The following is a 27,566-nucleotide window of genomic DNA, read 5'->3' as shown; positions in this document are numbered from 1 at the left end:
ATGGGGTCAAGAGGACAGGTGGTCGGGCGATGGAATGTAAGGAGTTTGAAAGTGTTGGAGTCAGAGAGGGGAGAAAAGGAGGCTAGGGAGTTGGGGAAGGTAGGAGGGTCAGCAGGGGGAGAGGGTTGGGAGAAGGAATTGTGAATGGCGTCGACCTTCTTTTCAAAGAAGGAGACAAAGTCATCAGGTGTGAGTGATGAGGGAGGTGGGGGGGGGGCAGAAGAGAGGAGAAGGTTGAAAACAGTTTGCGGGGATTAGAGGCGGCTGCGTTAATTTTCGAGTGAAAGAAGGAAAATTTAGCTCGAGAGACAGAGGAATGGAAAGATAATAGGAGGGCATGGAAGGAAGCTATCTCACTGGGGAGACAGGACCTTTTCCATTTTCTCTCCGCTGCCTGCAGTTTGGTTCGGACAGCTTGTAGAGCATCAGAAAGCCAAGGACTGGGGGGGGGAGGCCCAAGCTAATTTGGTGGTGAGGGGACACAGAGAGTCAAAGGAAGATGAGAGGAAGGACATGAGAGTTGTAGCAGCATCATCAGGAGACAGTCAGGAGAAAGACTCCGCGGATGGTAGGGAGGAGAGGATAGTAGACGAGAGGATGGAGGTTGACAGGTGGCGAAGGTTCCGCCAACAGGTGACAATGGATGGTGGGAGAGATGGATGGGTGTTAGAGAAGAGTGGAAGAGAAGAAGGAGTGGTCAGATATATGGAGTGGTGTCACAGAGAGGTTGGTTGTTGTGCAGTTCCTTGTGAAGATGAGGTCAAGAAGGTTGCCTGCTTTGTGGGTGTGTTCTCTGGTGAGAGCCACGTTTCAGTTAAGGCAAGAAAGTCAAGGTTGAGGTGGGAGGCATAGGCCGATATGAAGTCTGCTTTCTGGACGGCGGACTGGCAGTTCCAGAGGCCACCAGCCACACAGAGATCAACACCAGCGGATCTGGGAGGGAAGATGAGGTTTGAGATATTTTGGCCATATTGGCGGGAAGCAAACCTCCTACCTGACTGGGACATGGGGAGAGGAGAGAGGACATGAATGGGAAGGAAACACATGGAGGGAACTAGGGAAGACAAGAGGAATACTATGCAGTGAAATGAGGGCAGGCAGCAAAAACTAAATCAAACATCATGCTCTCGCTGGATACAAACTATTGGCTCCTCCTACAACAAAAGCTGTGGCTTGCCAGCCAGTGAAAAGAATAGCCTAGCTCATCTGAGAGAAATAAACACACAACCCAGTTTCACTGTAATCTAAATAAACACCACTTGCACTAACTAACAAACAAACAAACAAACAAACAAATAAACAGCAGAACAACACTATAATGACAACAAAACTTAATTAGAAATAGCACAAACAAATGATGCTTAACTAATCCAGGAGAAAATGCTACCAACCCACTGGAGAACACTAATGCACACTGAAGTGAGTTCAGCTGTGCCAGTAATTATACCCTGAGCAGGGTGCAAACTATTGGCTCTTCCTACAACAAAAGCTGTGGCCTGCCAGCCAGTGAAAACAATAGCCTAACTCAATAGCCTAGCTCACCTGAGAGAAATAAACACACAACCCAGTTTCACTGTAATCTAAATAAACACGACTTCCACTAACTAACCAATCAGCCAATCATTTGGCAGCAACTAAATGCATAAAAGCAGATTTGCTTGAGACTTACGGGTATACACAGTTGGCATACATTGGTAGAAAGTAGTTTTTAAAGACAATACTACAAAGCACAATGCTTTCTATCAGACACCGTCTTTTGCAGTAGATACCTTTCCCCATTCAAAACAGTATCAGTCTATCCTACTGACAAACCATAGGTCTGATCTAGCATTAAACAAGTAATTGAGACAGAATTATTTTTTCCAAAAAAAAAGAAGTAAAATTGTGGTAACACTGTTTAAACAAAGCCCACATGCCCCTTGATTCTGCTAGGGCCTTTTGGAAATATCACTCGACTGCCAACCCCAAAGTATGGCACCAAGAGGTGATGGCAAAGGCTATCATGAAGAGAAGTGAGCGAGTGATTTGTATTCCTGGTTCTGAAATTGAGGATAATCAGAAAATTGCTAATATTATAAATAAACAGTGTGCTGAGATTTCATGTGGTCTGTCACCACTCAATACCTCCTAAGTGCCATCTTTCCTCCTCCCCTGATCAGTTACCTTCCATTTCAGTGTGGGATTTTTAGAAAACTCTTCAGGTCATTACAATAAGTCTTTAACGCACCTGGCCTGGATTTAATCCATCAGAAACTTGTGAAATCAGTGCCCCTTTTTTCCTAAACGTCTCCATTCGTAATCAGTGGAAAGAGGTAGTGGTCATCCTATTGAGATAAAACCTGTAGACATCTTCTGCTTATGAGTTAGATGGATTTCTATTGGAGCTGCTCAATGGCACATTAAGCCAGTTCATGGAGGTTGCCATGTTTGACTATCGGGCTTTTGTGGCACGAGAGTATGCACACTGGGGCTTTTTTGGCACCAGAGCATGTACACTGGGGTACGTAAATGTGTAGGGATGAATAGAAATGAACAGAATCTTATATGTTCTTCTGAGAGGCTCAGAAAAAGAAAAAAGGGACCGTTTCATTGTTCAATAGTATAATTTCACCTTTTTCAAAAATTAGTTTTGGTACCCCAGGTTTAATAAACTGCAATGCCCCCAGCCGCCACTGGTGTTTGTGAGCTTGAGGGAGAATATCAATCCCTGGTCCCCTGGGTCATCCTGATTCCTAAAACATGCCCTGCATAATGCAGTTAAGTTTCTTTGTCCTTACAGATTGAAAAGATTGCTGAAAACATTGCCCTCCAGCGGCTTCTTAAGGACATTACATTTGACCCCAAACAGTTTGGTTGCCTGAGGGAAAGGTCAGCTATCCAGGCCTTTGTTACCTAGGTAAAAAAGACTGCCTGTTAAAAAAATGCTGACAAACCAGGGCCTGTCTGTTCATTGGTAGCTACTGATTTCAATTATACTTTAGTAAAGCTGAGTTGACCACAACATCTTGATCAACAAGATCTTGACCATGGGAGTCAGGCCTGAACTAGTAACCAAATGAAGGCAAAGGGTACATTATCATGGTGCCCTGTCAGATTGGGATGTGGTATGGCCCAAGTAACTCTCCTTGGACCCATTCTTTTTCTCTCTCCTATTGGTGACACTGCTACTACTACTGTTTGGGAGTATGTCAACGACATCAGCTTTTTGGAGTCCTAACTGTGGCAACCCTCATTTAGAGCAAACAATATAATTCCAGGTATAAAAGACAGTTATGAGGAAAGACTAAAGGTGGTTTATCTCTTCAAGCCCAGTAAAAGGAGACTCGAGGCTTTTCAATTCATGAAAGGGATTAACAAAGTAAATCACAGGAGATTCTTTAAGTTCAGTTCTGTTTGCAGGAAGAGGGGGCATACATTAGAAATGGCAAAAGACAAATTAGGCACCAATATTATTTTTTCTATTAAGCATTTATGCAGGAGTGGCTCAATGAGTTAAACACTGGGTCTATTAACCCCAGCATGCTCGTCAACAGCTAGAAATGCATAGCTATGCAAATCTTATCTTTTAGTAAAAAACCATCAACTCCACTCTGACTCTGCACCCAAGAATATAGACGTGCTTTGCTCAAGACTGTGCATGGCTATAAACTTGCAATTGCATTGAATTGCAATAACAAACAAGATTTTTAATGATAAGCACAGGAAAACCTTAATCTGGCCCGATAGCTACTGAATCATGTGTATGTGCGCGTTTGCTTGCTTGTTTCTTTGTTTGTGTATATGTGTGGGCATGGGTAAATTTAGACAGCTCAGAACCTGCTGCAAAGACAGGAAATCATGGTTTTCTTGGTATCTCACTTCTGTGAATTTCCCTGCAGCTAAAGGCCTGACCACCGAGTTAGTGTCGTCAACCATGGACACCATCATGAAGGTCTTTGTGGCAGAAAAAGAGGTGTCATTAAAGGTCTATAGGTAAATACAACCACAAGGACAGTGACAACAGGAAAATGAAAGATCACTTCTTGTGGAAGATAATTATTAATAATTAGTCATTTACCAGTGAGTCAAATGTGACACCTACAACACGCTACATTTTCATCGAACACGTGTCTAGATCAAATATGTGGTTTACATCTGCAAGTTGTACGGTGTGAAGGGTATAAGCCAGGTTTAGATGAATGTATTTCTATGTCTGTATACTGTAGCTCAAGGGGTTTGAGGTTTGGTGCTGTACAGAGAGATTAACCCACAACTATTCAGTTACCTTTATTAAATGACAATGCGCCATATTTCAGTTAACCTAAGCAAATCCACTACATCACATTAATATTTAAATATTGATTATTTTATTTTACATAAAAGGTAATGTAAGTGAGCAGGCCATAAACAAGCTTGGGAGAGCTAGGGGCTTTCCATCAAATTTATGTCATGCAATGCCAGCTGAGACCTAATTTCAATGACAACAGTGGTAGGTGTGGCTTTGGGAGACAAGGTATGCTAATGGAATATGCAGGTAGGCAAATGTATCATGTGATTATGGGCTGAAGTAATATGGATATGTAATTTATTTTACTCCTGCAAGAATACAATTTCATGCCTACTGTAAAATACATTTTGTTTTCTGTCCCCAAGAATCATATGATAAAACCATTTTTGGCTGGGTTTTTTCAGTAAATGGAGACCACCATATTAAAAGTAAATGTAAATGCAGAGCAGCATGCATTGGACACTGGCTTACTGCAGTTCACAGGTCTGTGGTGGCACTGGAACTTTCAGCGTCACACCACTCCCCTCCCACGTGTGTCACTGAGGGGGGATTGGTTCTAGATCACGGGTCTGTGGTGGAAAGAAAGTTGTTTCTTTCCACTCCTGCGTGTTTAAAAGCCTGACTGTACTGGTTGTGAAGCACCAGAGACGTGAATGAAGAAATGAAGACCCTCAGGAACGCGCTCCTCTGCCTTGCTGTACTGCAGCTGTGCCCTTCTTCCAGCTACTGTGAGAGTCTTTCATTACTGGCCTAGATGGGGAGACCTCTTGGACTATCTGGCGGGGGATATCATTTTAAGATATCTGGTTACGGGTAGACAACAGGCAGCAAACTCTGGATGGGAGCCCAGTAGATTCAATAGGGGCTTGATTAGACAACTTTTGGACTTGAGCAAATTGGGGGCTGTTCTTTTTAGAATTCTATTACAATAGTTGGATTTCTTGTTGACTATCACAGAATGTATACCTTGTATTTTTACATTTAAAGATCGTCCATCCTGAATGGGGTATGAGATCGATATGTGTTTAATTAGTTCCACTAATTAGGTTCCGCTTTCATTCACTCACAGCTTCAGACAGCTCTCACGAATGTCATCTAATCGGTATCTTTTTCTTTTTCGTCTGTGTTGATGTAGTCATGATGTGACGATTAAATTAGAAGAACAGTTAAACGTGAATCCATATTTGACTAAATGTGTTTACTGTGCTTGTTTTCACAGCTGGACCTGTGGCCTCATGTTGTCTGAGAACATCTGAAACCATCGTGCCACGTAAAAATATAATAGATTACGACATACAGAAGAAGGGCATATGTCCCGTAGAGGCTGTGATGTAAGTACTGAACATTTATTTTGTGAAATTTGTAAAAATTTGTCCAATAAATGTAAATACTTGGGACATCACTAATGTCTTCACTAACAGGAACTGCTATAGAAAACATAAATTAGGGAATGTGGAGCGTATGTAAATGTTTATCATCATATTTATGACTGATCGATAACATTTATTTTATCCTTGTAGATTTATCACAGTCAAAGGGAAAAGATTCTGCCTTAACCCCACCAACACATGGGTGACTAAAACCATGGATTATTTAAATGGAAAGAAAAGGGGTCACTTGACAACCACCATCAGTTACACAACCAGCGAAGCATAAGCATGTTACCCTCCCTCTGGACTAAGGAGCACTTTCCCATAGCTTCAAAAATGAACTTTGGGATGTTCTGTGATTGTGACCCCCCCCCTTAAATTAATTAATGTATTTTGCAAAATGTGTATATTTTTGTATGTTAGCCATTTTAATAGGCACTTTACTGCGTGGGATTGTTTCAATATTTCTGTAAGACACTGAATGAGGAACTGCGATTGTTATATTTCAAAATCTAATTTGGAATTTAAAGCAATTGTATCATTTTTTTATTTATTTATTGAAGCGAAACTAACTTTGCATATATGTGTTTTGAAAAATAAAAAAGCTTTCAATTACTTTCCATTTTTTCATTTAATACATAATTGCATTAAACACCCATCCATCCATCCATCCATCCATTATCTTAACCCGCTTATCCTGAACAGGGTCGCAGGGGGGCTGGAGCCTATCCCAGCATACATTGGGCGAAAGACAGGAATACACCCTGGACAGGTCGCCAGTCCATCGCAGGGCACACACGCCATTCACTCACACACTCATACCTATGGGCAATTTAGACTCTCCAATCAGCCTAACCTGCATGTCTTTGGACTGTGGGAGGAAACTGGAGTACCTGGAGGAAACCCACACAGACACGGGGAGAACATGCAAACTCCACACAGAGAGGCCCCGGCCAACGGGGATTCAAACCCAGGACCTCCTTGCTGTGAGGCGGTAGTGCTACCCACTCCACCATCCGTGCCGCCTGCATTAAACATATCAACTTAAATATCAGGGTTACCTCATTAGTACAACCTTGGGGTGATCAGTATTTGTCGAGACAGCAAAACTATTTGTATTTGTACTCAAATAAAACAGAAATGGGCATGGTTTTAATAGATAGTGGGTGTTGTTGACACTCATAGGGTGCGTCAAATTATTTTTCACTCCCCCCTCTTAATTATAGATATGAGCAAAAAGATTTTTATTGTTCAAAAGATACCCAGATTGTGTAGAAGGTATCATTGTGTTTTTTTCCTTCTCCCAAGTCTTGTGAAATGTCAGGACTGGTTTCGGCTAATGGCATGTGGGACCTCAACTGAACTTTAAAACCATCTCCAATGACACCTACGGCTTTCCAAAAGTAACTATTTTGCTAAAGCTGAATTTCATCAACTAATTTCATGTCCACCAATTAAAAATGTTTGCTTATTTGATTGCCTAGCATGACAACCTTGTCAGCTAACTACTAGACTAATGTCACGTTTAGGCTTACTTCACTTAAATTTTACAAGCTATTGCCAACCTTGCCCCAGCTTGTTTGATAACTTCCTTGTCTAGGTAAAAGTGACATTTGAAACTATTGACTTATTCACTTAGCTTTTGCCATAAGAGTCAAAAGATTTTCTCTGTACAGCAAGTGACGAAGTAATGTGTACTAAGCAGGCTAACATCAGCTAGATCCGAGAGTAGTGTCTGAAACTTCATAATGCTAGGATCATTCAAATGATTTACCAGTAGGTAGCTAGATTTACTCAGAGAGCAAAACAAAGGGTTACATAAGTAACCCAGGTTCTATGAATGAAGGTCAACACACCACCATATGGGTCAAGCTTTGCCAAGCTGTTAGGAGACCATGAGTTGGCTAAAGAAAATGTAATTGCAGTAAAGCAGGCCATTTATAGGGCCATGTTGTCTCACATCATTAAGGTGTGGCTTTGGGAGACAAGGTATGCTTATGGGATATGCAGGTAGGCAAATGTATCATGTGATTATGGGCTGAAGTAATATGGATATGTAATTTATTTTACTCATGCAAGAATACAATTTCATGCCTACTGTAAAATACATCTTGTTTTCTGTCCCCAAGAATCATATGATAAAACCATTTTTGGCTGGGTTTTTTCAGTAAATGGAGACCACCATATTAAAAGTAAATGTAAATGCAGAGCAGCATGCATTGGACACTGGCTTACTGCAGTTCACAGGTCTGTGGTGGCACTGGAACTTTCAGCGTCACACCACTCCCCTCCCACGTGTGTCACTGAGGGGGGATTGGTTCTAGATCACGGGTCTGTGGTGGAAAGAAAGTTGTTTCTTTCCACTCCTGCGTGTTTAAAAGCCTGACTGTACTGGTTGTGAAGCACCAGAGACGTGAATGAAGAAATGAAGACCCTCAGGAACGCGCTCCTCTGCCTTGCTGTACTGCAGCTGTGCCCTTCTTCCAGCTACTGTGAGAGTCTTTCATTACTGGCCTAGATGGGGAGACCTCTTGGACTATCTGGCGGGGGATATCATTTTAAGATATCTGGTTACGGGTAGACAACAGGCAGCAAACTCTGGATGGGAGCCCAGTAGATTCAATAGGGGCTTGATTAGACAACTTTTGGACTTGAGCAAATTGGGGGCTGTTCTTTTTAGAATTCTATTACAATAGTTGGATTTCTTGTTGACTATCACAGAATGTATACCTTGTATTTTTACATTTAAAGATCGTCCATCCTGAATGGGGTATGAGATCGATATGTGTTTAATTAGTTCCACTAATTAGGTTCCGCTTTCATTCACTCACAGCTTCAGACAGCTCTCACGAATGTCATCTAATCGGTATCTTTTTCTTTTTCGTCTGTGTTGATGTAGTCATGATGTGACGATTAAATTAGAGGAACAGTTAAACGTGAATCCATATTTGACTAAATGTGTTTACTGTGCTTGTTTTCACAGCTGGACCTGTGGCCTCATGTTGTCTGAGAACATCTGAAACCATCGTGCCACGTAAAAATATAATAGATTACGACATACAGAAGAAGGGCATATGTCCCGTAGAGGCTGTGATGTAAGTACTGAACATTTATTTTGTGAAATTTGTAAAAATTTGTCCAATAAATGTAAATACTTGGGACATCACTAATGTCTTCACTAACAGGAACTGCTATAGAAAACATAAAAACAAGTAAAATAAAAATACCTCTGTCAATATTTGGTTTGATATTTAGTTTGATAGCAAACCCTGAATTGTTCATTCAAACGATTCGTTGTTCAAACGATGAAAAGGCAAGTAGCTTTATAGTAACATCAAGTTTATTTATCTTTATTCATGCAGTTTCCGTTTTAGTTCATATTAGGGAATGTGGATCGTATGTAAATGTTTATCATCATATTTATGACTGATCTATAACATTTATTTTATCCTTGTAGATTTATCACAGTCAAAGGGAAAAGATTCTGCCTTAACCCCACCAACACATGGGTGAATAAAACCATGGATTATTTAAATGGAAAGAAAAGGGGTCACTTGACAACCACCATCAGTTACACAACCAGCGAAGCATAAGCATGTTACCCTCCCTCTGGACTAAGGAGCACTTTCCCATAGCTTCAAAAATTAACTTTGGGATGTTCTGTGATTGTGACCCCCCCCCCCCCTTAAATTAATGAATGTATTTTGCAAAATGTGTATATTTTTGTATGTTAGCCATTTTAATAGGCACTTTACTGTGTGGGATTGTTTCAATATTTCTGTAAGACACTGAATGAGGAACTGCGATTGTTATATTTCAAAATCTAATTTGGAATTTAAAGCAATTGTATCATTTTTTTATTTATTTATTGAAGCGAAACTAACTTTGCATATATGTGTTTTGAAAAATAAAAAAGCTTTCAATTACTTTCCATTTTTTCATTTAATACATAATTGCATTAAACACCCATCCATCCATCCATCCATCCATTATCTTAACCCGCTTATCCTGAACAGGGTCGCAGGGGGGCTGGAGCCTATCCCAGCATACATTGGGCGAAAGACGGGAATACACCCTGGACAGGTCGCCAGTCCATCGCAGGGCACACACGCCATTCACTCACACACTCATACACTCATACCTATGGGCAATTTAGACTCTCCAATCAGTCTAACCTGCATGTCTTTGGACTGTGGGAGGAAACTGGAGTACCTGGAGGAAACCCACACAGACACGGGGAGAACATGCAAACTCCACACAGAGAGGCCCCGGCCAACGGGGATTCAAACCCAGGACCTCCTTGCTGTGAGGCGGTAGTGCTACCCACTCCACCATCCGTGCCGCCTGCATTAAACATATCAACTTAAATATCAGGGTTACCTCATTAGTACAACCTTGGGGTGATCAGTATTTGTCGAGACAGCAAAACTATTTGTATTTGTACTCAAATAAAACAGAAATGGGCATGGTTTTAATAGAAAGTGGGTGTTGTTGACACTCATAGGGTGCGTCAAATTATTTTTCACTCCCCCCTCTTAATTATAGATATGAGCAAAAAGATTTTTATTGTTCAAAAGATACCCAGATTGTGTAGAAGGTATCATTGTGTTTTTTTCCTTCTCCCAAGTCTTGTGAAATGTCAGGACTGGTTTCGGCTAATGGCATGTGGGACCTCAACTGAACTTTAAAACCATCTCCAATGACACCTACGTCTTTCCAAAAGTAACTATTTTGCTAAAGCTGAATTTCATCAACTAATTTCATGTCCACCAATTAAAAATGTTTGCTTATTTGATTGCCTAGCATGACAACCTTGTCAGCTAACTACTAGACTAATGTCACGTTTAGGCTTACTTCACTTAAATTTTACAAGCTATTGCCAACCTTGCCCCAGCTTGTTTGATAACTTCATTGTCTAGGTAAAAGTGACATTTGAAACTATTGACTTATTCACTTAGCTTTTGCCATAAGAGTCAAAAGATTTTCTCTGTACAGCAAGTGACGAAGTAATGTGTACTAAGCAGGCTAACATCAGCTACATCCGAGAGTAGTGTCTGAAACTTCATAATGCTGGGATCATTCAAATGATTTAACAGTAGGTAGCTAGATTTACTCAGAGAGCAAAACAAAGGGTTACGTAAGTAACCCAGGTTCTATGAATGAAGGTCAACACACCACCATATGGGTCAAGCTTTGGGGGATTATGGGCTGAAGTAATATGGATATGTAATTTATTTTCTCCTGCAAGAATACAATTTCATGCCTACTGTAAAATACATTTTGTTTTCTGTCCCCAAGAATCATATGATAAAACCATTTTTGGCTGGGTTTTTTCAGGAAATGGAGACCACCATATTAAAAGTAAATGTAAATGCAGAGCAGCATGCATTGGACACTGGCTTACTGCAGTTCACAGGTCTGTGGTGGCACTGGAATTTTCAGCGTCACATCACTCCCCTCCCACGTGTGTCACTCAGGGGGGATTGGTTCTAGATGATGGGTCTGTGGTGGAAAGAAATTTAGAAACCAACATGTTTTTTCCACTCCTGCGTGTTTAAAAGCCAGACTGTACTGGTCTAGAAAATATTATTAGATTTGAATCCAACAGATCCAGACATTATTATATTTGAATTACACCTCAAAATGTGGCCAAAGAGAGACCAGCTTAGGCAGTGTACATGAACAGAACACTTACAGCAAAATCAGTAGCTATTTTAGCTAGTTTTTTTAGATTAGTCATGACCACAAACAAAGTGAGTTCACGAGGCTAGCCAGCTAGCTCTAGCTACATGGAAAAATGGCAGCAACCATGTTAATGCCATCTAGGCAACTAGCTAGGTAGGCTATAGTTAGGCTTTTATAAGTAATTATACTTGGCTGATATGGAATGTTCTCTCATGTGTTTCTTATTATGCAGATACCATGTTGATAGCATACAGTTGGTGTCGCCTTAAGATTTGAATGAAGAAATGTGTTTCTGACTGCGGAATTATCGCTGAAATTGAAAAAATGACGCAAAATAACGATACTTTTAAATCATGCATCGTTATGCATGCTAGCTAGAAAAACAAAACCTTTGATTGAGAACTCTCAATTCAACCAAGAATTTATCATTCAATGAACGGCAGATACCACTTTTTGCCAGTAGACCGCAAAAGTGGGGAGGAAAGGCTTGCAAGACTAGATTTTCTTTATCGTTTTTCTCAATTACTTTGGCCCATACAGTGATAAAGTGAGCAGTGTCACAACCAATGATTATTTTTCAATTATTTATTAGAAAAATATTCCTTAGTTAATACGCTCCCAACATTGTTTTACATGCCATACCGTGTGTGACAAGGCGAGTTAGACTCGCTGTTGCCCCAATGGTGCAGTAATTGGGGTGGGGGAGTGGCACCGGCAGGATCTCACCTGTTGAACCAATCTCTTGGCTCCCTACCTTTTAAATGTTTTTCCTTTCTCTTCCTGTGATCTCTCTGGTTGATTTCCTGTTTCCTGTCTCGTCCTCTCCTCATGTCTGCCTGCCTTACCACGAGAGCTTGCTGTCCGCTGTCTGTTGGGTAATTCATCGCGATTTAGCTGTGTCCCCTGATTTCGATGCGTCTGTTTGCGGAGTCTTCTCCGAAACACGGAAGTAACAACTCAGGCAGCTTAGAATTCCATGGATTGTTTGGTGCAATAGTCACTGCTGTTTTGCCTCGGTGCTGTTCTGTTTGAAGTTTGTTTGGTTGCGCTTGTCAGGCAGGCGGAAACCGCCTGCTGTCGAGCATGTTCGCTAGTGTCCCGTGTTGCACGGCTATAGACTAGTTGTTGGCCGGACGACCTAAGGTGCGCAGCGGCTGGTGCGCGTGGTGTGTAGACTATATTACACCTCCGTGCCTGGAGTCTTCTTGGTGTGGCTTCTTAGAGGCGCACTTGTACTTTTCTATTTTCTTTATTTTCTTTATTTTCATGTATTGAAGCAACTGGTATAGGTAGGCTGTAGTTAGGTTATTCCTTGGACTTCTGGGACTTGTCTCTTGTTGTATGGTGGGCTCGGCGCTGATTGGTGTCAGGGTTAGTCAATAGGGGTACCCTCCTCACGTGTTATAGAGTGTTACTGTTAATGGCACCTGAATCACATATAGTATCACCTTGTTTGCAGTAAGGCTTGCTGTGAGAGAGCACTGGGTTGTAACTGCACATTGGGAGCCCTGAAGGTGAGTATGCCCGTCCCATCAGCGTTGTCACCCACCATCCTTAACCTTTACATCAGTCTACTTTATCCCTATTCATTCTGGTAAAATTGATGTTCAAAATAAATATATTTTTATACGAATATGAGCATCTGTCTTAACCTCATTATTGCCTTCCAGCATCAGAATTGATTTAATAAAGTAATTGCATTTAACTTAGACCACGTCTCTGTCTTGTTATTAACAAACTGTAGAGGGGGCCTCTGTTATATTGTGTGACTGGACGTACTTTAGGTTGAACCTTACATTTATGCACCCGGTTACACGTGCGCCTTTCAGTTGCAAATATAGCACCACTGTAAAGCATAGTCCGGTAAGAATACAGTTCTGCATGTTGTGGCCTTTGAGTTTAAATAATTCAGGCTCATCGAGCCAAACAAAATGATTGCAAATAGCAAAATGTGCAGTATTAAAATAAAAGATGCAGGAGCACCCACGTCAAATGTCAAACGTACATTTGAAAACTCATATGGAAAGGTAGGTCAGTTTACCAAAATCAGAGCTCATCCCACCGCTGTTGACTGTTGCCTAGTTAATGTAACTTAGCTAAACGTTTGTCTTGGCCAAATGACGTGTTTCAGACTCAGTATAATGTTTGTGTCAACGGTTTCGGTTCGTCCCGTAGTCCAAAGACATGCAAATTGCCCATGGGTATGAGTGTGTGAGAGAACGGTGTGTGTGCCCTGCGATGGACTGGCGACTTGTCCAGGGTGTATTCCTGCCTTTCGCCCAATGTATGCTGGGATAGGCTCCAGCCCCCCTGCGACCCTGTTCAGGATAAGCGGGTTAAGATAATGGATGGATGGATGGATCAATTACCTACCACACCAGACCTGAGGTTTTGGCAAAGCCTTTCTCCAGCCATCTTGAGAAAGGCTTTGCCAATATGTTGGCTCAGGCATGGTTCATTGATATACGAATAAATAAATAAAATAACCACTATCTTTTTGTGTGTGTCTGATAATACTGCTTCTTCAGTTGTCACACAATTGATGTCATATAAAAAATATGTCTTCCACACTTCTGGTTTCTATATCTTCAATAAGCATTATTTTTTCATTAGCCTACTTTTAAAATTATTATGGTCAGATGTGAAATAGGTCGTCTGTCCCGCTAGTGTCAACACAGGGGCCATGTATTGATCACCAGTCACGGTCTTTCTAAAAGTGGAGCTACCCTATGCCATAAAAGGTGGCGTGCATTTAACTATGATATTTTAGCTGTAAGTAGGCCTAAATGATCCCATCTACTCGCCAGTTTATTTTGTAAGGGGCCGCTTCCCTGTGTTCTGTTCGGAACAAAGTTGTCATGGTGAGGTAATACCTATGGTGTCCACCAGAGGGCTGGTGCTCAATGGCTTCACCTGGTTGTCATTATTGGCAGAGGATTTTCCCCCTCCTAAAGAGTATTTAAGGCCAGTGCTGGCAGTCTACCAATGCTTTTGTGTTCACTTTGCGCTCTGACACAAAGCCGGTAATGCACAAGGTAGACTCGGTGAGAGTTAAGAGTCCGGTACTGTGCTGGTGTGTGTTTCACTGTCAAGACACAAAAAAGATTAAAAGGTAAGGAAGGCGTTCAGCTGGTGTTGTGTTTGCTGGCGCCTTCCTCAAAGGTTTTGGTTTTCTTTTTTCTTTCTTTGGACTCGTGTGAGTCAGTGGTTGGGGGACGTTGTCCCCTGGTATGTATTTTGGTTTGCGTTTTGGTCCCGAGCTGCGTCTCAAGGTTTTATTTTCGTGCCTAGCCTTTTTTCCCGGCTAGGTTGTATTTTATTTTGGTCCACGGTCTGCAACCGTCTGTGCACAGTCGTTTGGGGCACCTAAGTCAGTGGTGCGGTTCGCCCTGTTTTATAAGGGTTGATTTGTTTTCTTTTAGCCGTTTTTTGGCTTTTCTCTTTTCCTTCTAATGTTCAGTTTCTGTTGTGTATATCCCATTCCCGTTGTTCCCTGGGATCTAGTGACGAACACGTTTGCGTGTTCGTTTTAGAGGGTTTTATCTTCAGTCGCATCTGGCTCTCCGCCCAGCCCCAACCTAACAAAAGTGAGTCTAAGTTTGGCTACAACCTAAATGACTGCATGGTGTGCTTATACCTTTGTTTTGACCATGACATAGTCATGTCCTTGTTTTAGCCACAGTCTGTGTTTTTTGCACATAGTCATGATCAGTAACTTCCAGCCTTAAAAATACTTTACAAACAGTGAACTTAGCTCATATTGTAACTGACCAAACCATACAGTAAATTACCTCACATTCTGTTTGGTTTTAGGTAATTGTCATAAACCAAAAACCATTTGTTCGCTGAACCAAATCACTTGTTCAACGCAATGACTCAACCTAACATTCAAATATTTGCATTTCAAAATGAAATGCACATATTACATTTGAAAATACTGTGCTTTCGCTAATTACAACGAATCTACCACTGTATGCTACTACTCAAAATAAACTGCAACATTTCTCCTAAAGCATAGTTTTATGGAAACAGAATACTTGTAACAACATTCCATGTTCAGATCATGAATGTTTTCGGATACATAAATCAATTGACATCAATTATTTTGGAACAGGCTCATTTTTACCACATTATAACTGAATGTAAGATTTCCTCACCATCCTTTGTCACAGGGGTTTTCAACCTTTTTTGACATGTCTCAAGGGAAAAGCACCAGCACTAGATATATTTTGTCAATCATAGAACAACACTAACAACCAGTGGCTTTACAGTAGATGCACACATCAGTGATTTGCAAATTGGACTGTAGAAGTGCATAGATTTTGGTGGTTCAGCCTCATATTTTGTAAAAGCAATGAAAAAATCATTCAGTTTGGTCCACATACAGTGCTCTTGTGCTAACTGTTATAATTATATATATGTTTTACAGTATTTTTTTCAATGATTCCACTCTCTTCTACTCTTTCCACTATTCTCTTTATTTAGAACTACAAAAAGACCATATTGAAACATGGATTTTTTCATGCTTTAGTAAAGTTTTGGAAAACAACTAAATGGTGAATTTATAGGTATTTATTTTGTGTGGCCGGTCTAAACAAATGTTCCTATAGTATTTCATGAAAAATGAGGAATTTGAACCAATGAGTTTGGAAGTGCAAGATTTCTTCAAAGATATGAATGCAAAAAAAAAAATGAAAAAACTGTAATTAACTCGGTAGATTGCGTCTTTTAGTTTAAAATGACAGATTTCCCAGGACTGCTGACAACACTAAATCACTAAATCAACTACGATTATTATCGTTCATGGACAACAAGCTGACAATGCAATATTGCTAAAATGTGTCATGTAAAATGTGTCATGTACATGTCATGTAAAAATGTGTCATGTAAAATTATTTACCCTAAATAATTAGGGTACTTCCAGATCAGCTTTGATCAAATTATTTCCGGTTTCATAAAAACTTGGTATGAGTCACATGCGCGATCCATTTCAGCATACAGTGACATGGTAATGGTGATCCACTGTAACATTGTGGTGGAGAAGCTGTTGCTAACGAGAGACTATGAACCAGGCAGGCTACAGGTCTGCCGGCATAACAGAGTGAATAGCTAGGTGTTCAGTGAGCTAACACAGTCTACCGAACACTATATTTATTTGTAATTCTCTCTATAAATATTGGTCCATTTCACATCAATCAAAGTCTTTAGTGTTTGGGATAGTCAATAAGCAACTATCATCATACACCTACAGACCTTAACTTCTGGTGGAAGTGGCTGCTTCCCCTTTGTTCTGTTTTGAACATGGTGAGTTTACGTTATGCTTATTTAATTAATGGCTAGACTGTCCCTCTCCCAGTCTAGCCTTTAATGAAAACACAATACTTTAGAAATGAGAATGGAGCATACAATTTCATTATATTTTTGATAGGTCATTATGGGAGTGGAAACCATAAAGCTATGATTTTGGTGCTAAATTTAAAGCACTTTGAGCTATATTTTATGTATGAAATGTGCTACACAAAGGTGCTATATAAATAAAGCAAATAATTATTATTTAAAAACTCTGCCTTTCGAGTGTTATGCCTGCCACCTAAAGCTCATCCCTACATTATGCAGCTTGTTGACACCTCCAGTCCTGCCCCCAAACTCTCCAGACCCTCCAGACCCTTCAAAGCAGTGGTTGATGGGCCAGCTTTTATACCTAGGTCCCTTCTATGTGGGAAACTGTGGCAACCGCTCAAAAAACTGATTTCAGAAAACCACTTGTGTCAGACACACATAGGCTATTTTCACAAGCTATATCTCCAAAATGGATTGGCCAATCCCGACAAGTGATAGGCCTACCTCATTTTGTAGCTTGGATCTTCTAGTTGCACATCAAATTTAAAAAAAGAAAAATGAGATCTGCGCTAAGATACGCCATTTACAGCTTTGTGTCACAGATTTCAGTAGGTGTAACGAGAGAGAGTCCTATGTGGGATCTGAATCCCGGCCTCTCGCTTGTCCAAAGATTTGATAGAAAAACGTGTTGCCAGTCAGCTAAAGGCAAACTCACCCATAGCTAAGGGTAATAACGTTCTTTTGAATTTGAAGGTTAAGTCATCAGGGAGCGCTGTCGCGGAAACCTGCTACTACCCTTCGCTTCTTGCAAACTAGCCAAGCTAACCCTGCTACCCTGACACAGACTTCAGTCTGGCTCTTCTTGTACGCAACCCGCAACCTTTCCTATGTTAGCAAGTAATGTGCCAAGAGTAATTTGACAGCAAGTGTGACTGGTTGATCCCTTTGTATGTATAAATCCAAGATTCTCCTGTCAAGCAATTTATCAATTTCGCTGACATTACCTAAATACCATCTCACTAAAATTTAGGGAGTATCTATTTCACATTATGATGGTTGATGGACCTTTTTCCACATGATGGCATACACAAAGGATAGTTGCACAGATGTGTTTGGGAGTAAGACTATTAAAACAACATAATCTGTTCTGATCAGCAAGACTTATGCGATTGATAATTGGGCCAATTGCAATTTGTATAATGCAATGAGAAGTTGTGCTGTGCTGTGAACGAGACAGAAATGTCTGACATGGATTCGGGGTCGGGAGCCTGCGGATCCTCCTCTACTCTCTCGACTGGGAGTGGTGTCTTCCCAGGAAGTGGAGGGGGAGGAGCGACCAGTCAGTACTCTACATCAGCAGAAGCTCAGCCCCAGGGAGAGTTGCTACAGTACCATCGAGAAGGATGCCTCGCCATAAAATGGTCTGTGCTGACTCACCGGTACAACCTCTGGGGGAAATACTTTGTCCTCTATTTGGATCATGCTATCTCCCTGTGTCCATCTCTTCTGTCCACCCATGGGTGTGTCACGGTGTGTTGCATATATACACTCAGTGAGTACTTTTAGGTATGAGGTATTTATTAGACTTATTTTGTTAGACTGCTTCTGCTGCTCTAGCCTATCCACTTAGAGGTTTGACGCATTGTGTGTTCAGAGATCTTCTGCATACCACTGTTGTAATGTGTGGTTATTTACATTACTGTCACCTTCCTGTCAGCTTGACCGGCCTGGCTCTTCTCCTCTGTCCTCTCTCACTAACAAGGTGCTTTTGCCTGCAGAACTGCTGCTCACTGGGTGTTTTTGTTTTTTGCACCATTCTCTGCAAATTCTAGAGACTGTTGTGTGTGAAAATCCCAGAATATCAGCAGTTTCTAAGATACTCAAACCACCCTGTCTGGCAACAACAATCATTCCACGGTCAAAGTCATTAACATCACATTTCATCCCCATTCTGACATTTGGTCTGAACAGCAGCTGAACCTCTTGCCCATGTGTGCATGCTTTTATGCATTTAGTTGCTGCCACATGATTGGCTGACTAAATATTTGCATTAACAAACTGTACAGGTCTACCTAATAAAGTGCTCAATGAGTGTTTATACATACATATGCAGTGGCTTCAGAAAGTTCAGACCCCTTCACTTTTCCCACACTTTATTGTGTTGTAGATTTAATTCTAAATGGATAAAATTTTTGCCCATCAATCTAAACTCGATAACCCATAACGACAAAGGGAAAACATGTTTTCAGAATTTTTTGCAAATTCATTAAAAATCAAATGCTGACATATTTGATTTCACATTTTACATAAGAAGTCAGAGCCTTTGTTATGGGGCTCAAGCTCTCTCGAAGAGAAACCAAAATGAACTGCAAATGGAGCTAAACTTCCAAACAATCCAACAATCCAAGTGCTCCCAAAAAGCACGCTTTACTGTCTCACAAGCCACACAGGAGGCAAAAAAGAGAATGAGTCGGCAGACTCACACCTGTATTTGTAAGGCATGATTCCACACAGGTGGGGAGAGTGGTTAATTTGTCACTGTATTCTGTCTCCTAGCAGTTTCACCTCAACAAGGCTTGACCCATATTGGGACATGTTGACCAATATGAAATAGAACTTGTGGCTGGTGGCCATTTACCTGAGTGGGCCACCTTCCAGATAATAATGGGAAGTTCGGGAACGTAACAATGAAAAATATTGAAGGTACAATAGGTAAGATTTTGCGTGTTAAAACATGGTTACAAGACCTTCCTGTCATTGAAAAAGGCTCACCGACATGTTGACTCACCCTTTGTCTGTGTTTATAGTCCTTACATTTGGGTTTAAAAATATACAGTTAACACACTGACACTTTGTACCAAAATATTCTACAGCTGTGTAATAATTCAAGCTCATTGGTTGAAATAGCTTCTAATTGCCGCAGCCAATGGCGTTTCAATGTCAGTGTGTTCACAGAGAAGGGGGGGGGGGTGAATAGTGTTGTGGTTTGAGGGTGTTTGTAGCTGCAATTCTTCTCTTGACCGTTAGGAGTCCAAAATTACCTATTGTACCTTTAAAATAGTGTACTGATGGAAGGACTTGCAAAATCTTTCTTCTTTCATTCTTTCCAATTCTCCTACCTGGCAGGAAGTATGTGGAGGGCAGGACAGGAAGGGAGGGTAGAAGATTAGTACTAGACGTCATCGGCAATGGTCGCTGCTCTAGCAAAGGCACTGGGTGGGAAAAGAATGCCTATTGGTCAGGGGTGCTAAAATGTGCGCCCTGCAGCAGCCAATCAGTGTGTCACAAATACGTCACCCAAAACAGAAATCTTGCCCCTCCAGTTGAGCACCCATAAGGGCACAGTGCAAGTGCGCCCAGCCGAGACTGACACGAATGAGAGAAAAAAGGGAGAGAATTGACTTTAAATATTGTGTATTTATGTACGTACATTTTACGTCTGGTAAATCAGCAATTTACAAGAGGAAGAGAGAGCTCACATCAATAAATAAACAAAAAGGCTTTTCCCATCATCCACATGATATCTGGAAAAATAGCAAACAAAAATAGTTAAAACAGTTTCAGCCTTTTTTCAGCCTCAAGTTTAAAAAAAATATTATTAGCCCAGGAGGCAAAAACTTGTTTTGATCAGAATGCAACTTGTGGCTTATTCCATCCTGCTAATCATGCTGATTCTCTTGCAGGCATCATGATAAAATTATGAACAACATACATTTATTGCCTTACGAGTTGGCAAATGCGTGGGTGGATGTGGCAGGTCGTTAGTTCAATGTTGAAGACCAACATCACTGCAACATCACATCACTGACCACACACCGTATGTACTGCACTACTGTATGTACATGTGACAAGTACATATTTGGACATTTTCTGGTCACACATATTTGGAATTTTTAAAATTTCGATTCTGGTCAGAGACCCTAGGCCCTGAGTTACCATTGTGAGTCATCAGTGAAACCGTATGACTGCACATTGGAAGGTGCTGTGACAATTATGACACCTTTTAGCCACTTCGGGGTTAACCAATCTGTGGAACTTCTGTTGGTTTCACAAGCACTCAGTTAGCCATTGAATGGATGGGTTTTCCTCTAAATGCCTACTCTGTTCAATGCTGCTGCACAAGTGCAAAGACTATTCCATGGTGATGCTTATGCCCAATACAGAAGGAGTATGGCATCATGACATGGCAAAAAAATAATATCACCGTTGACCTTTCAAACACAGTGTCTTCACACCATGGAGCAAGAGAGAGAGGCCTTCTAGCAGCACTTGGGCCATGATTGGAAGATGTTCTAGAAGGATCTAGTGAAACCCCTCACTCCTCTTATTTGCTACCTCTGCTCTGCTGGGAAATGTGTCAGAACACATAGACTTGCCGTGAACAGGACAGGCTCTCCTGCAGCTTGTCTTGACAAGATATATTTAGATGCGAAAGTCCTTGTGGTTTTGGCGGTTAAGGTGAGACAGCGTTCACATTTGCATGACAGAGAGGTGGGCAGAAGATATGTCGTTTGTCGGTTACTGAGAGGGAAGTGGAGGGCAGGACGAGAGCTAGAGGAAAAGAGTAGGGGTGGGGTTTGTGCAAAAGCAGTGGGCAAGGCTGCACTTCATGTCATTTCTGTCTTATATTTTCCATTGTCCAACCACAATGATGGCTAAAATAAGAAGCGTAGTTCTGAAAAACTGGATGGAAAAGGACATAATGTACTTTAAATTCATCTGGTAAAATGTAAATCATTTAAGGTTCAGATTACCCGAGATACCAAAAAGATATACCAAATAGATATTGGACCTCATAGTACCCATGTCTCCTTGCAGCCATGTTGCTTGGAAGTCTTTTGTTGAGGGTGCATGTAGGGTTGCCACACGTTCTGGTTTTCCCGGGATTGTTCTCTTTTTTGAGCGACTGCCCCGGAAAATGACTATTCTTTGTTTTTTGTACTTCTCAATGTCCAAATAAAACCGGATTCTTCTACTGCTATTCTGTTTTTTTCCTCTTTACGTTTAGACATCCAATCCCATGTCTGTAAACAAGTAAAAATGAGTAAAACACAGCGACGATTACCTTATCACCTAGCAACTGCTGCACACGCTGTCAGTCTGGCGCGTGCATTCACTTCAACGACCCCGTTATTTTTAAATCTGTATTTAATGTAGAAAGGGACAGCAGCAGACAGAGTCCAGAGTGAGTGCCACTGCGTCAGGGTCAGACGAAGAACCCCGTGGGGCTGGTGACTGTGCATAGGTGCCTTAATACCCTCAGAAGAGGGGAGGAACCTATGTTTTTTTATTTTTGTTTGAGCCTCCTTTTTGTGAATAAACGCAACCTTGAGTGCTTAAAACTGCAACGGTCTTGTGTCTCACTCTAAATTATATGCACATCTCCCTGATTCCCCCTCTGGTTGCCACAGAGTGCATCTACATCAGGACAAATAGAGGTAAGGAGGCAATAGGGAGTCCTACAACTGTTAACATAGTATATTTGCAAATATGGTTTAACGCCCCGCATCACGGGCCTGTTGTGAGTTCAGATGCCTCGCTGTGCTCCAAAGTGGGAGGAGAGCCGCTGCTCAGGGTGTGACATTCAAGAGCAGCTCATTGCCATTTTGATGCAGTTTATTGCATTTTTCTATTCAGACAGATCCATATTTCACCCTTTCGCCACCCGCCTGCTCAAAAGGCTAGTAAGTCGCAGCCCAGACTATCGCACATTGGTAATTCCAGGGCTTTCACATGCAATGCACCCATGAACAGTCTACTGAAAAACCAGTAACAGTTTTCATGGATTGCACACAGTTCAGTTTGTCTTTGATTAAATCCCACAAGCAAAATGCATCGGTTACATTGAATTTATGTGCAAATGCAAAATAACTTTTTTGGAGAAACATCTGGCTTATTCTCATCTTCCATTGTATTGCTACTGTACCTGTCACTCATTAGTGATATGGCACTTCAATGTTAATAGAGTTTGAAGTCTAGCAGAGGTAGCCACTGTATGGATTCTGTATGTTACCCACCACTGCACTAGAAAGTGAACTGTAAGATGCAGGATGCAACTCTCAACAGATATCTGCTTTTTTTACAGGTATTTCACAGTAAACACTGTGTTAACTCAAATTTAACATAATTTAAGTGAGTCCAATAGGGACCACATGTACACTGTGATAGTTAATTTAACACTGAACATTTTACTGTGCAGCACTACCTGAAAATCATGCATGTGATCTGGATGTTATTTTAAATAAAGTAAAGTCTTAAATGTTATTCATCACATGAGGTTATTTATCTACAGTTTCATCTACAGTTTAATTCCTACAGCACTTGCTAAGGAGTATATGAGGTTTAATTATGTCCTAATGTGTAAAACCCATAGAACTGAAAGAGGGTGTACGTTCCGTGGTTGTGCTTTGTTCTACACTCATAAGCCCCCAGCTAAAAGCCCCCATGACCACAGCCCACACTAGCTCATATTTTCCGCTCACCTGCTAGAGTGTGGGGGGGGGGGGGGGGGGGGGTCGGGCAGGAAAGACTCCCCCCAAAATGTTCTCTGTAAAAGCCCAGAGTTCAGGTTGTGAATGCTCACTACTAATCCAAGAATGAGGATCTCAGTCGCTGCAGCCCCCGTGCTTCTCTTGCTCAGTGCCGCATCATGGATGCCCCTCGTCTCAGCCAGTAAGTCTCACCACCAGTAGGCTTATGTGCTGTTATAGATGAGAGGAAGGGTAGTAAAGTATTGTAGCAGCAGCAGTGTTGGTGACATTGATGGCAGTAGGTTGAGAGACGTACTATTTACAATAATCAATCTGAGTCTAAGTATATTAATGTGAATAGATTATATGTTGAAATAACTTGGAGGATGGGAGCGGTATTACATTAGTATAAATGCTGCAATATTGTACCATAATGTAATACTGTATATATAATCATGTAATCCTGTAGTAATGTCATTATTATTTGAGGTAGTAGCAGTAGCAGTAATAATAGTAGATGGGTATGTAAGTACGATTCACAGTAGAAGACACTGTAGGTTGTAGCTATAGTATTTATATGTAACTGTAACATTGGTATCTAGTAAAGTTATTTCATAGTAGCTACACGAGCATAGTAGCTACACGAGCATGCTCCCATGACATTGAAGAGACCGCAGTTGGGAGTAAACATTAGTTGTGGCCATGAATAAAATAAAATAATATTTAATTGTATTATTTAATGAAATAAAATAATATATTTTCTGCCCTTCTTCACAGCAAGTAGGAGCGCCCCAGATTGCTGTCTGAAGATTTTAAAGAAACAATTGCCAAAGAATAGAATAGTTGACTACAGAGAGCAGCGAGCAGGACCGTGTCCTGTGAATGCCATTCAGTAAGTACAGATACTCATGAGAATATAATACTACTGCTATGACATTATTATTATTATTATTATTATTATTATTATTATTATTATTATTATGTTTGCATTCACTTGATTACTGTGATATTAAGCTTGCTATCTAAGCATCGATAAAAGCAGTGATAAAAGGTGGAGACAACAAAGCTTGATTAATCATTCTTGAATGCAGGACATGGCTGGCTAACAGGGGTCTGCTCTGTCCGTTCCTAGGTTCCAGACGAAGAAGGAGAAGTGGGGGTGTGCCAACCCAGAGAGCCCCTGGGTAAAGGCAGCGATGAGAATGGTGGAGGACAGAAAGAAAGCAAAGGCTACGAATAAAGCTTCGTCTGCGAAATCGAAGAAGGGAAGACAGGGAAGGAAAGGGAGAAGGAGAAGACTGCGCCCAGCCCCACCCAGGCGGAACTGACCCAGATTGGGATGACCAGCTAGGTCCCTGCTGTCCTAGCAGGAATTTCGGCTTTCTCAATATGGCCTTCAACCAGTCTGGCACATCCATCCCTTTCCCCCATTGCTGTGAAGGTAGAGAGTCCAGACTGTTGTGGCTCACCCTGGTGGGGTACCTGACAAAGCTCTCCATAATGTATGAGCAAAAAAAAAACATAAGAATGTTTTGCTCAGCTGCCATATTTTCCTCTGAATGTTTCTTCTTTTCCCATGGGGATATTTCATGTGATTTATTTGTTGAGGTTCAAGTTAAGTCCTATGTTTTGTTTTACTTGTGAAAACCTGCTTTCTGACCGCGTTTTCAGCCAGAAAAAAGCTATTCTATGCAATATAATATACTTATATATTAGTACCATGAAGAGCCTGTGGAAATAAATATAAACCAATTTCAAACTCTGGACCTAAATTATATATATTCATATCCAAGGTATCACTGTTGTTTCTCCTCTTATTATGACACATACAAATGGAAATTTTGGATGTATGTATGAATGTATCTGTATATTAAACGGAATGATGTATGTTCTGTTGGTTATTTATGCTGTAAGTGCAAAATATCGTAATTATGTAAGGGATAATCATCAATCATTTTCATCATCAATGAAGAAAAGTTCACTAGCTCACCATTGGCGAAAGGAAATAAAACATAGGCTATTGACTAATGTTAGCTCGCTAAATAATAGTAAGTCATTTATATATTATAAATTTAACGCTTCAGTGCCACTGAACGGAACCCTTCCTATTTTGAACTGAGGCATAGAAAGACCTTGAATATTTTGTTGAGTTGTACAACACAGCTGGCCTGTCTCGTTCTTGCAGCCAAGGGGCTTTCTGTGTGGAAGTATATTCCTCTACGCTTGCGGCACTTTCTCTCCTCGCTTCTCTGGTCACTCACTCGTTTGTTGTCATTCATGTTGTTGTTATTATTACTGCCAAAGTTAAAACCCTTGGTTACATTATGCTTGAAACATCTCCCATGGTTACCTTCCTGACAATGCAGATTGTAGCCTTCAGTAACCAGGTCGAATATAACCGGACTACTTGCATGAATTTGAAATGCATTGCTTAGTACCTAGAGTCATGGGCGGGTGGCAGGGGTGGCATTGGCCACCCCTAAAATCTGATTGGCCACCACAGTGCCACCTCACAGGTTGTCAGTCTGCTTTTACATAGACAGTTTGGCTGCCACTGTATAAAAGCTTCCAAATGTGTGTCAAAAACCCACCTGTCAGAAGCGCCAATCTGATTGGCCTCCTCATTGACACGTCATTGGCTGTTTTGCCAGTCAATCTGTTTTTATAAAGGCACCATTTTGCCAAATTGCTAATTTATCTAGTTAGTTGGTGGCATAACGTTTGTGTTAACTTAGCCAGCTAGCTAGCTAGCTGGATATAGATATAATGGCGCAGTCTGTAGCGTAGTGGTTGAGGTAAATGACTGGGACCCGCAAGGTCTGTGGTTCGAATCCCGGTGTAGCCACAATAACATCCACGCAGCCGTTGGGCCCTTGAGCAAGGCCCTTAACCTTGCATTGCCCCAGGGGAAGATTGTCTCCTACTCTTAAAGGGTTATGATTTTCTGCATGTTTACACTAGGACTCGGAACTATACTGTCCTCTCAGGTCCTCTTTGCACTTGTTCTTGTGTTTAATTTGCACTTTGTTGTACGTCGCTCTGGATAAGAGCGTCTGCTAAATGCCATGTAATGTAATGTAATGCTTAGTCTAAGCAAATGTATGTCGCTCTGGATAAGAGCGTCTGCCAAATGCCATTAATGTTACATTAATGTAATGTGTAATGTAATGTAATGTAATATATCAGATAATAACTGTCCCTAGCTTACGTTAGCTTGAGTGCCAGCATGTATTATCGACCTTTTACGTGCGATAAACAGAAAAAAAAAAAAAAGAAGGTATTTACAACTGTCTTTCCACAAAAGAAAACTGTGACAAAACAGCCATTAGGAAAGTTAGCTAGGTTGCAAACCAAGAACCCTTATTGTCGTGCTGTATTAATTAGGCTAATCGTCGCGATTAAGGAATTCCTTATGTGTTCTATGTGTAATGTTGATATTGTAAATGAGGTCTTAAAGGATGTATTTATAGTACGAAATGTATATTACATTTGTTTGTGAACATTATTATGTTTTTGCCTGTTTTTGCACACAGCGCACCAAAGAAAGAGCCTCAAAATTGTGCCCTTTGTGTTAATTCAGAGAAAGATACCCAGGGTTTGCATTATGCATTTTTGTTTGTTTGCTTGGAGCATTTGTCTAATAAATAGCCTTAACTTTTGTAATTTATGTCTTAGTAGACTAGTAATGCATATTGTTTTGACATTGTTTTTTGACATGTGAAACAATAAAAAAACATAAATAACCTCCAAAAAATGTTCTTGTGCGTGAAGCCAGGAGATATGGTGGCCACCCCTTGGCCACTCCAGTAAAAAAATCCTAGAACCACTCCTGCCTAGTGTATGCTGCGTGGATTGATATTTGTTGGATATTTTAGCTGTGATAACATTCTACACACCTGTTCCGGCTAGCAAGGTTCTACGAAAATAATGCACACCCACGTAACACGTCTTGGCCAATCAGAATGCCGTATTTGCCAAAGGTGGTCAGTTATTTTTCAGTGCCGTGGTATAAAGGCTTTACTTGTGAAATCAAAACAATGGTGCGTATGTGGTGTGCAACACATGGTAACATTTAGAGCAATACTTGAGCATTACTCATTTCTTTTAAAATTAAGATGACCATGCTATGCACATATATTTTCATATACATCACCTGGGGTATGGTCCGTAATGAAGGGTTTAAGACTACATATTGTGAAATTTGGAATTGAACAAAAAGTTTAGGTTCATCCAGTTTTTTTTTTTTTTACGTAAAGACGGCTGTCCATGGCTGTGGTATATTCACCATCATTCACTTAACTCAGTACTTTTTGTTTCTAAGGAATTATTGCAACACATTTAATCACACCCTTATTGATGGCAAACAGAATTCTGCATGCATAAACAACAACTGCAGCTTCCCCATGAAAACCACAAATACTGTTTCGGTTCTCA

At 40.8% G+C, this 27,566-nt stretch overlaps 2 protein-coding genes across 2 annotated transcripts; both read left to right on the top strand.

Annotated features, from left to right (window-relative positions):
• The first annotated feature begins 4,869 nt into the window (after window positions 1-4,869).
• Window positions 4,870-6,252, top strand: LOC133125705 (C-C motif chemokine 4-like). The gene is made up of 3 exons (XM_061237231.1): window positions 4,870-4,995; window positions 5,487-5,598; window positions 5,788-6,252. The coding sequence occupies exons 1-3, from the start codon at window positions 4,929-4,931 to the stop codon at window positions 5,921-5,923; spliced, it is 315 nt and encodes a 104-aa protein (XP_061093215.1). The 5' UTR covers window positions 4,870-4,928; the 3' UTR covers window positions 5,924-6,252.
• A 1,751-nt stretch (window positions 6,253-8,003) lies between these two features.
• LOC133125710 (C-C motif chemokine 4-like) lies at window positions 8,004-9,563 on the top strand. Its single transcript, XM_061237237.1, has 3 exons — window positions 8,004-8,129; window positions 8,621-8,732; window positions 9,095-9,563. The coding sequence occupies exons 1-3, from the start codon at window positions 8,063-8,065 to the stop codon at window positions 9,228-9,230; spliced, it is 315 nt and encodes a 104-aa protein (XP_061093221.1). The 5' UTR covers window positions 8,004-8,062; the 3' UTR covers window positions 9,231-9,563.
• Window positions 9,564-27,566: the final 18,003 nt, after the last annotated feature.

The sequence above is a fragment of the Conger conger genome, chromosome 4, assembly GCF_963514075.1.
Source record: "Conger conger chromosome 4, fConCon1.1, whole genome shotgun sequence".
Classification (NCBI taxonomy): Eukaryota; Metazoa; Chordata; class Actinopteri; order Anguilliformes; family Congridae; genus Conger; species Conger conger.
The sequence above is the reverse complement of the archived record's forward strand: the minus strand, read 5'-3'. Positions and strand labels throughout refer to the sequence as shown.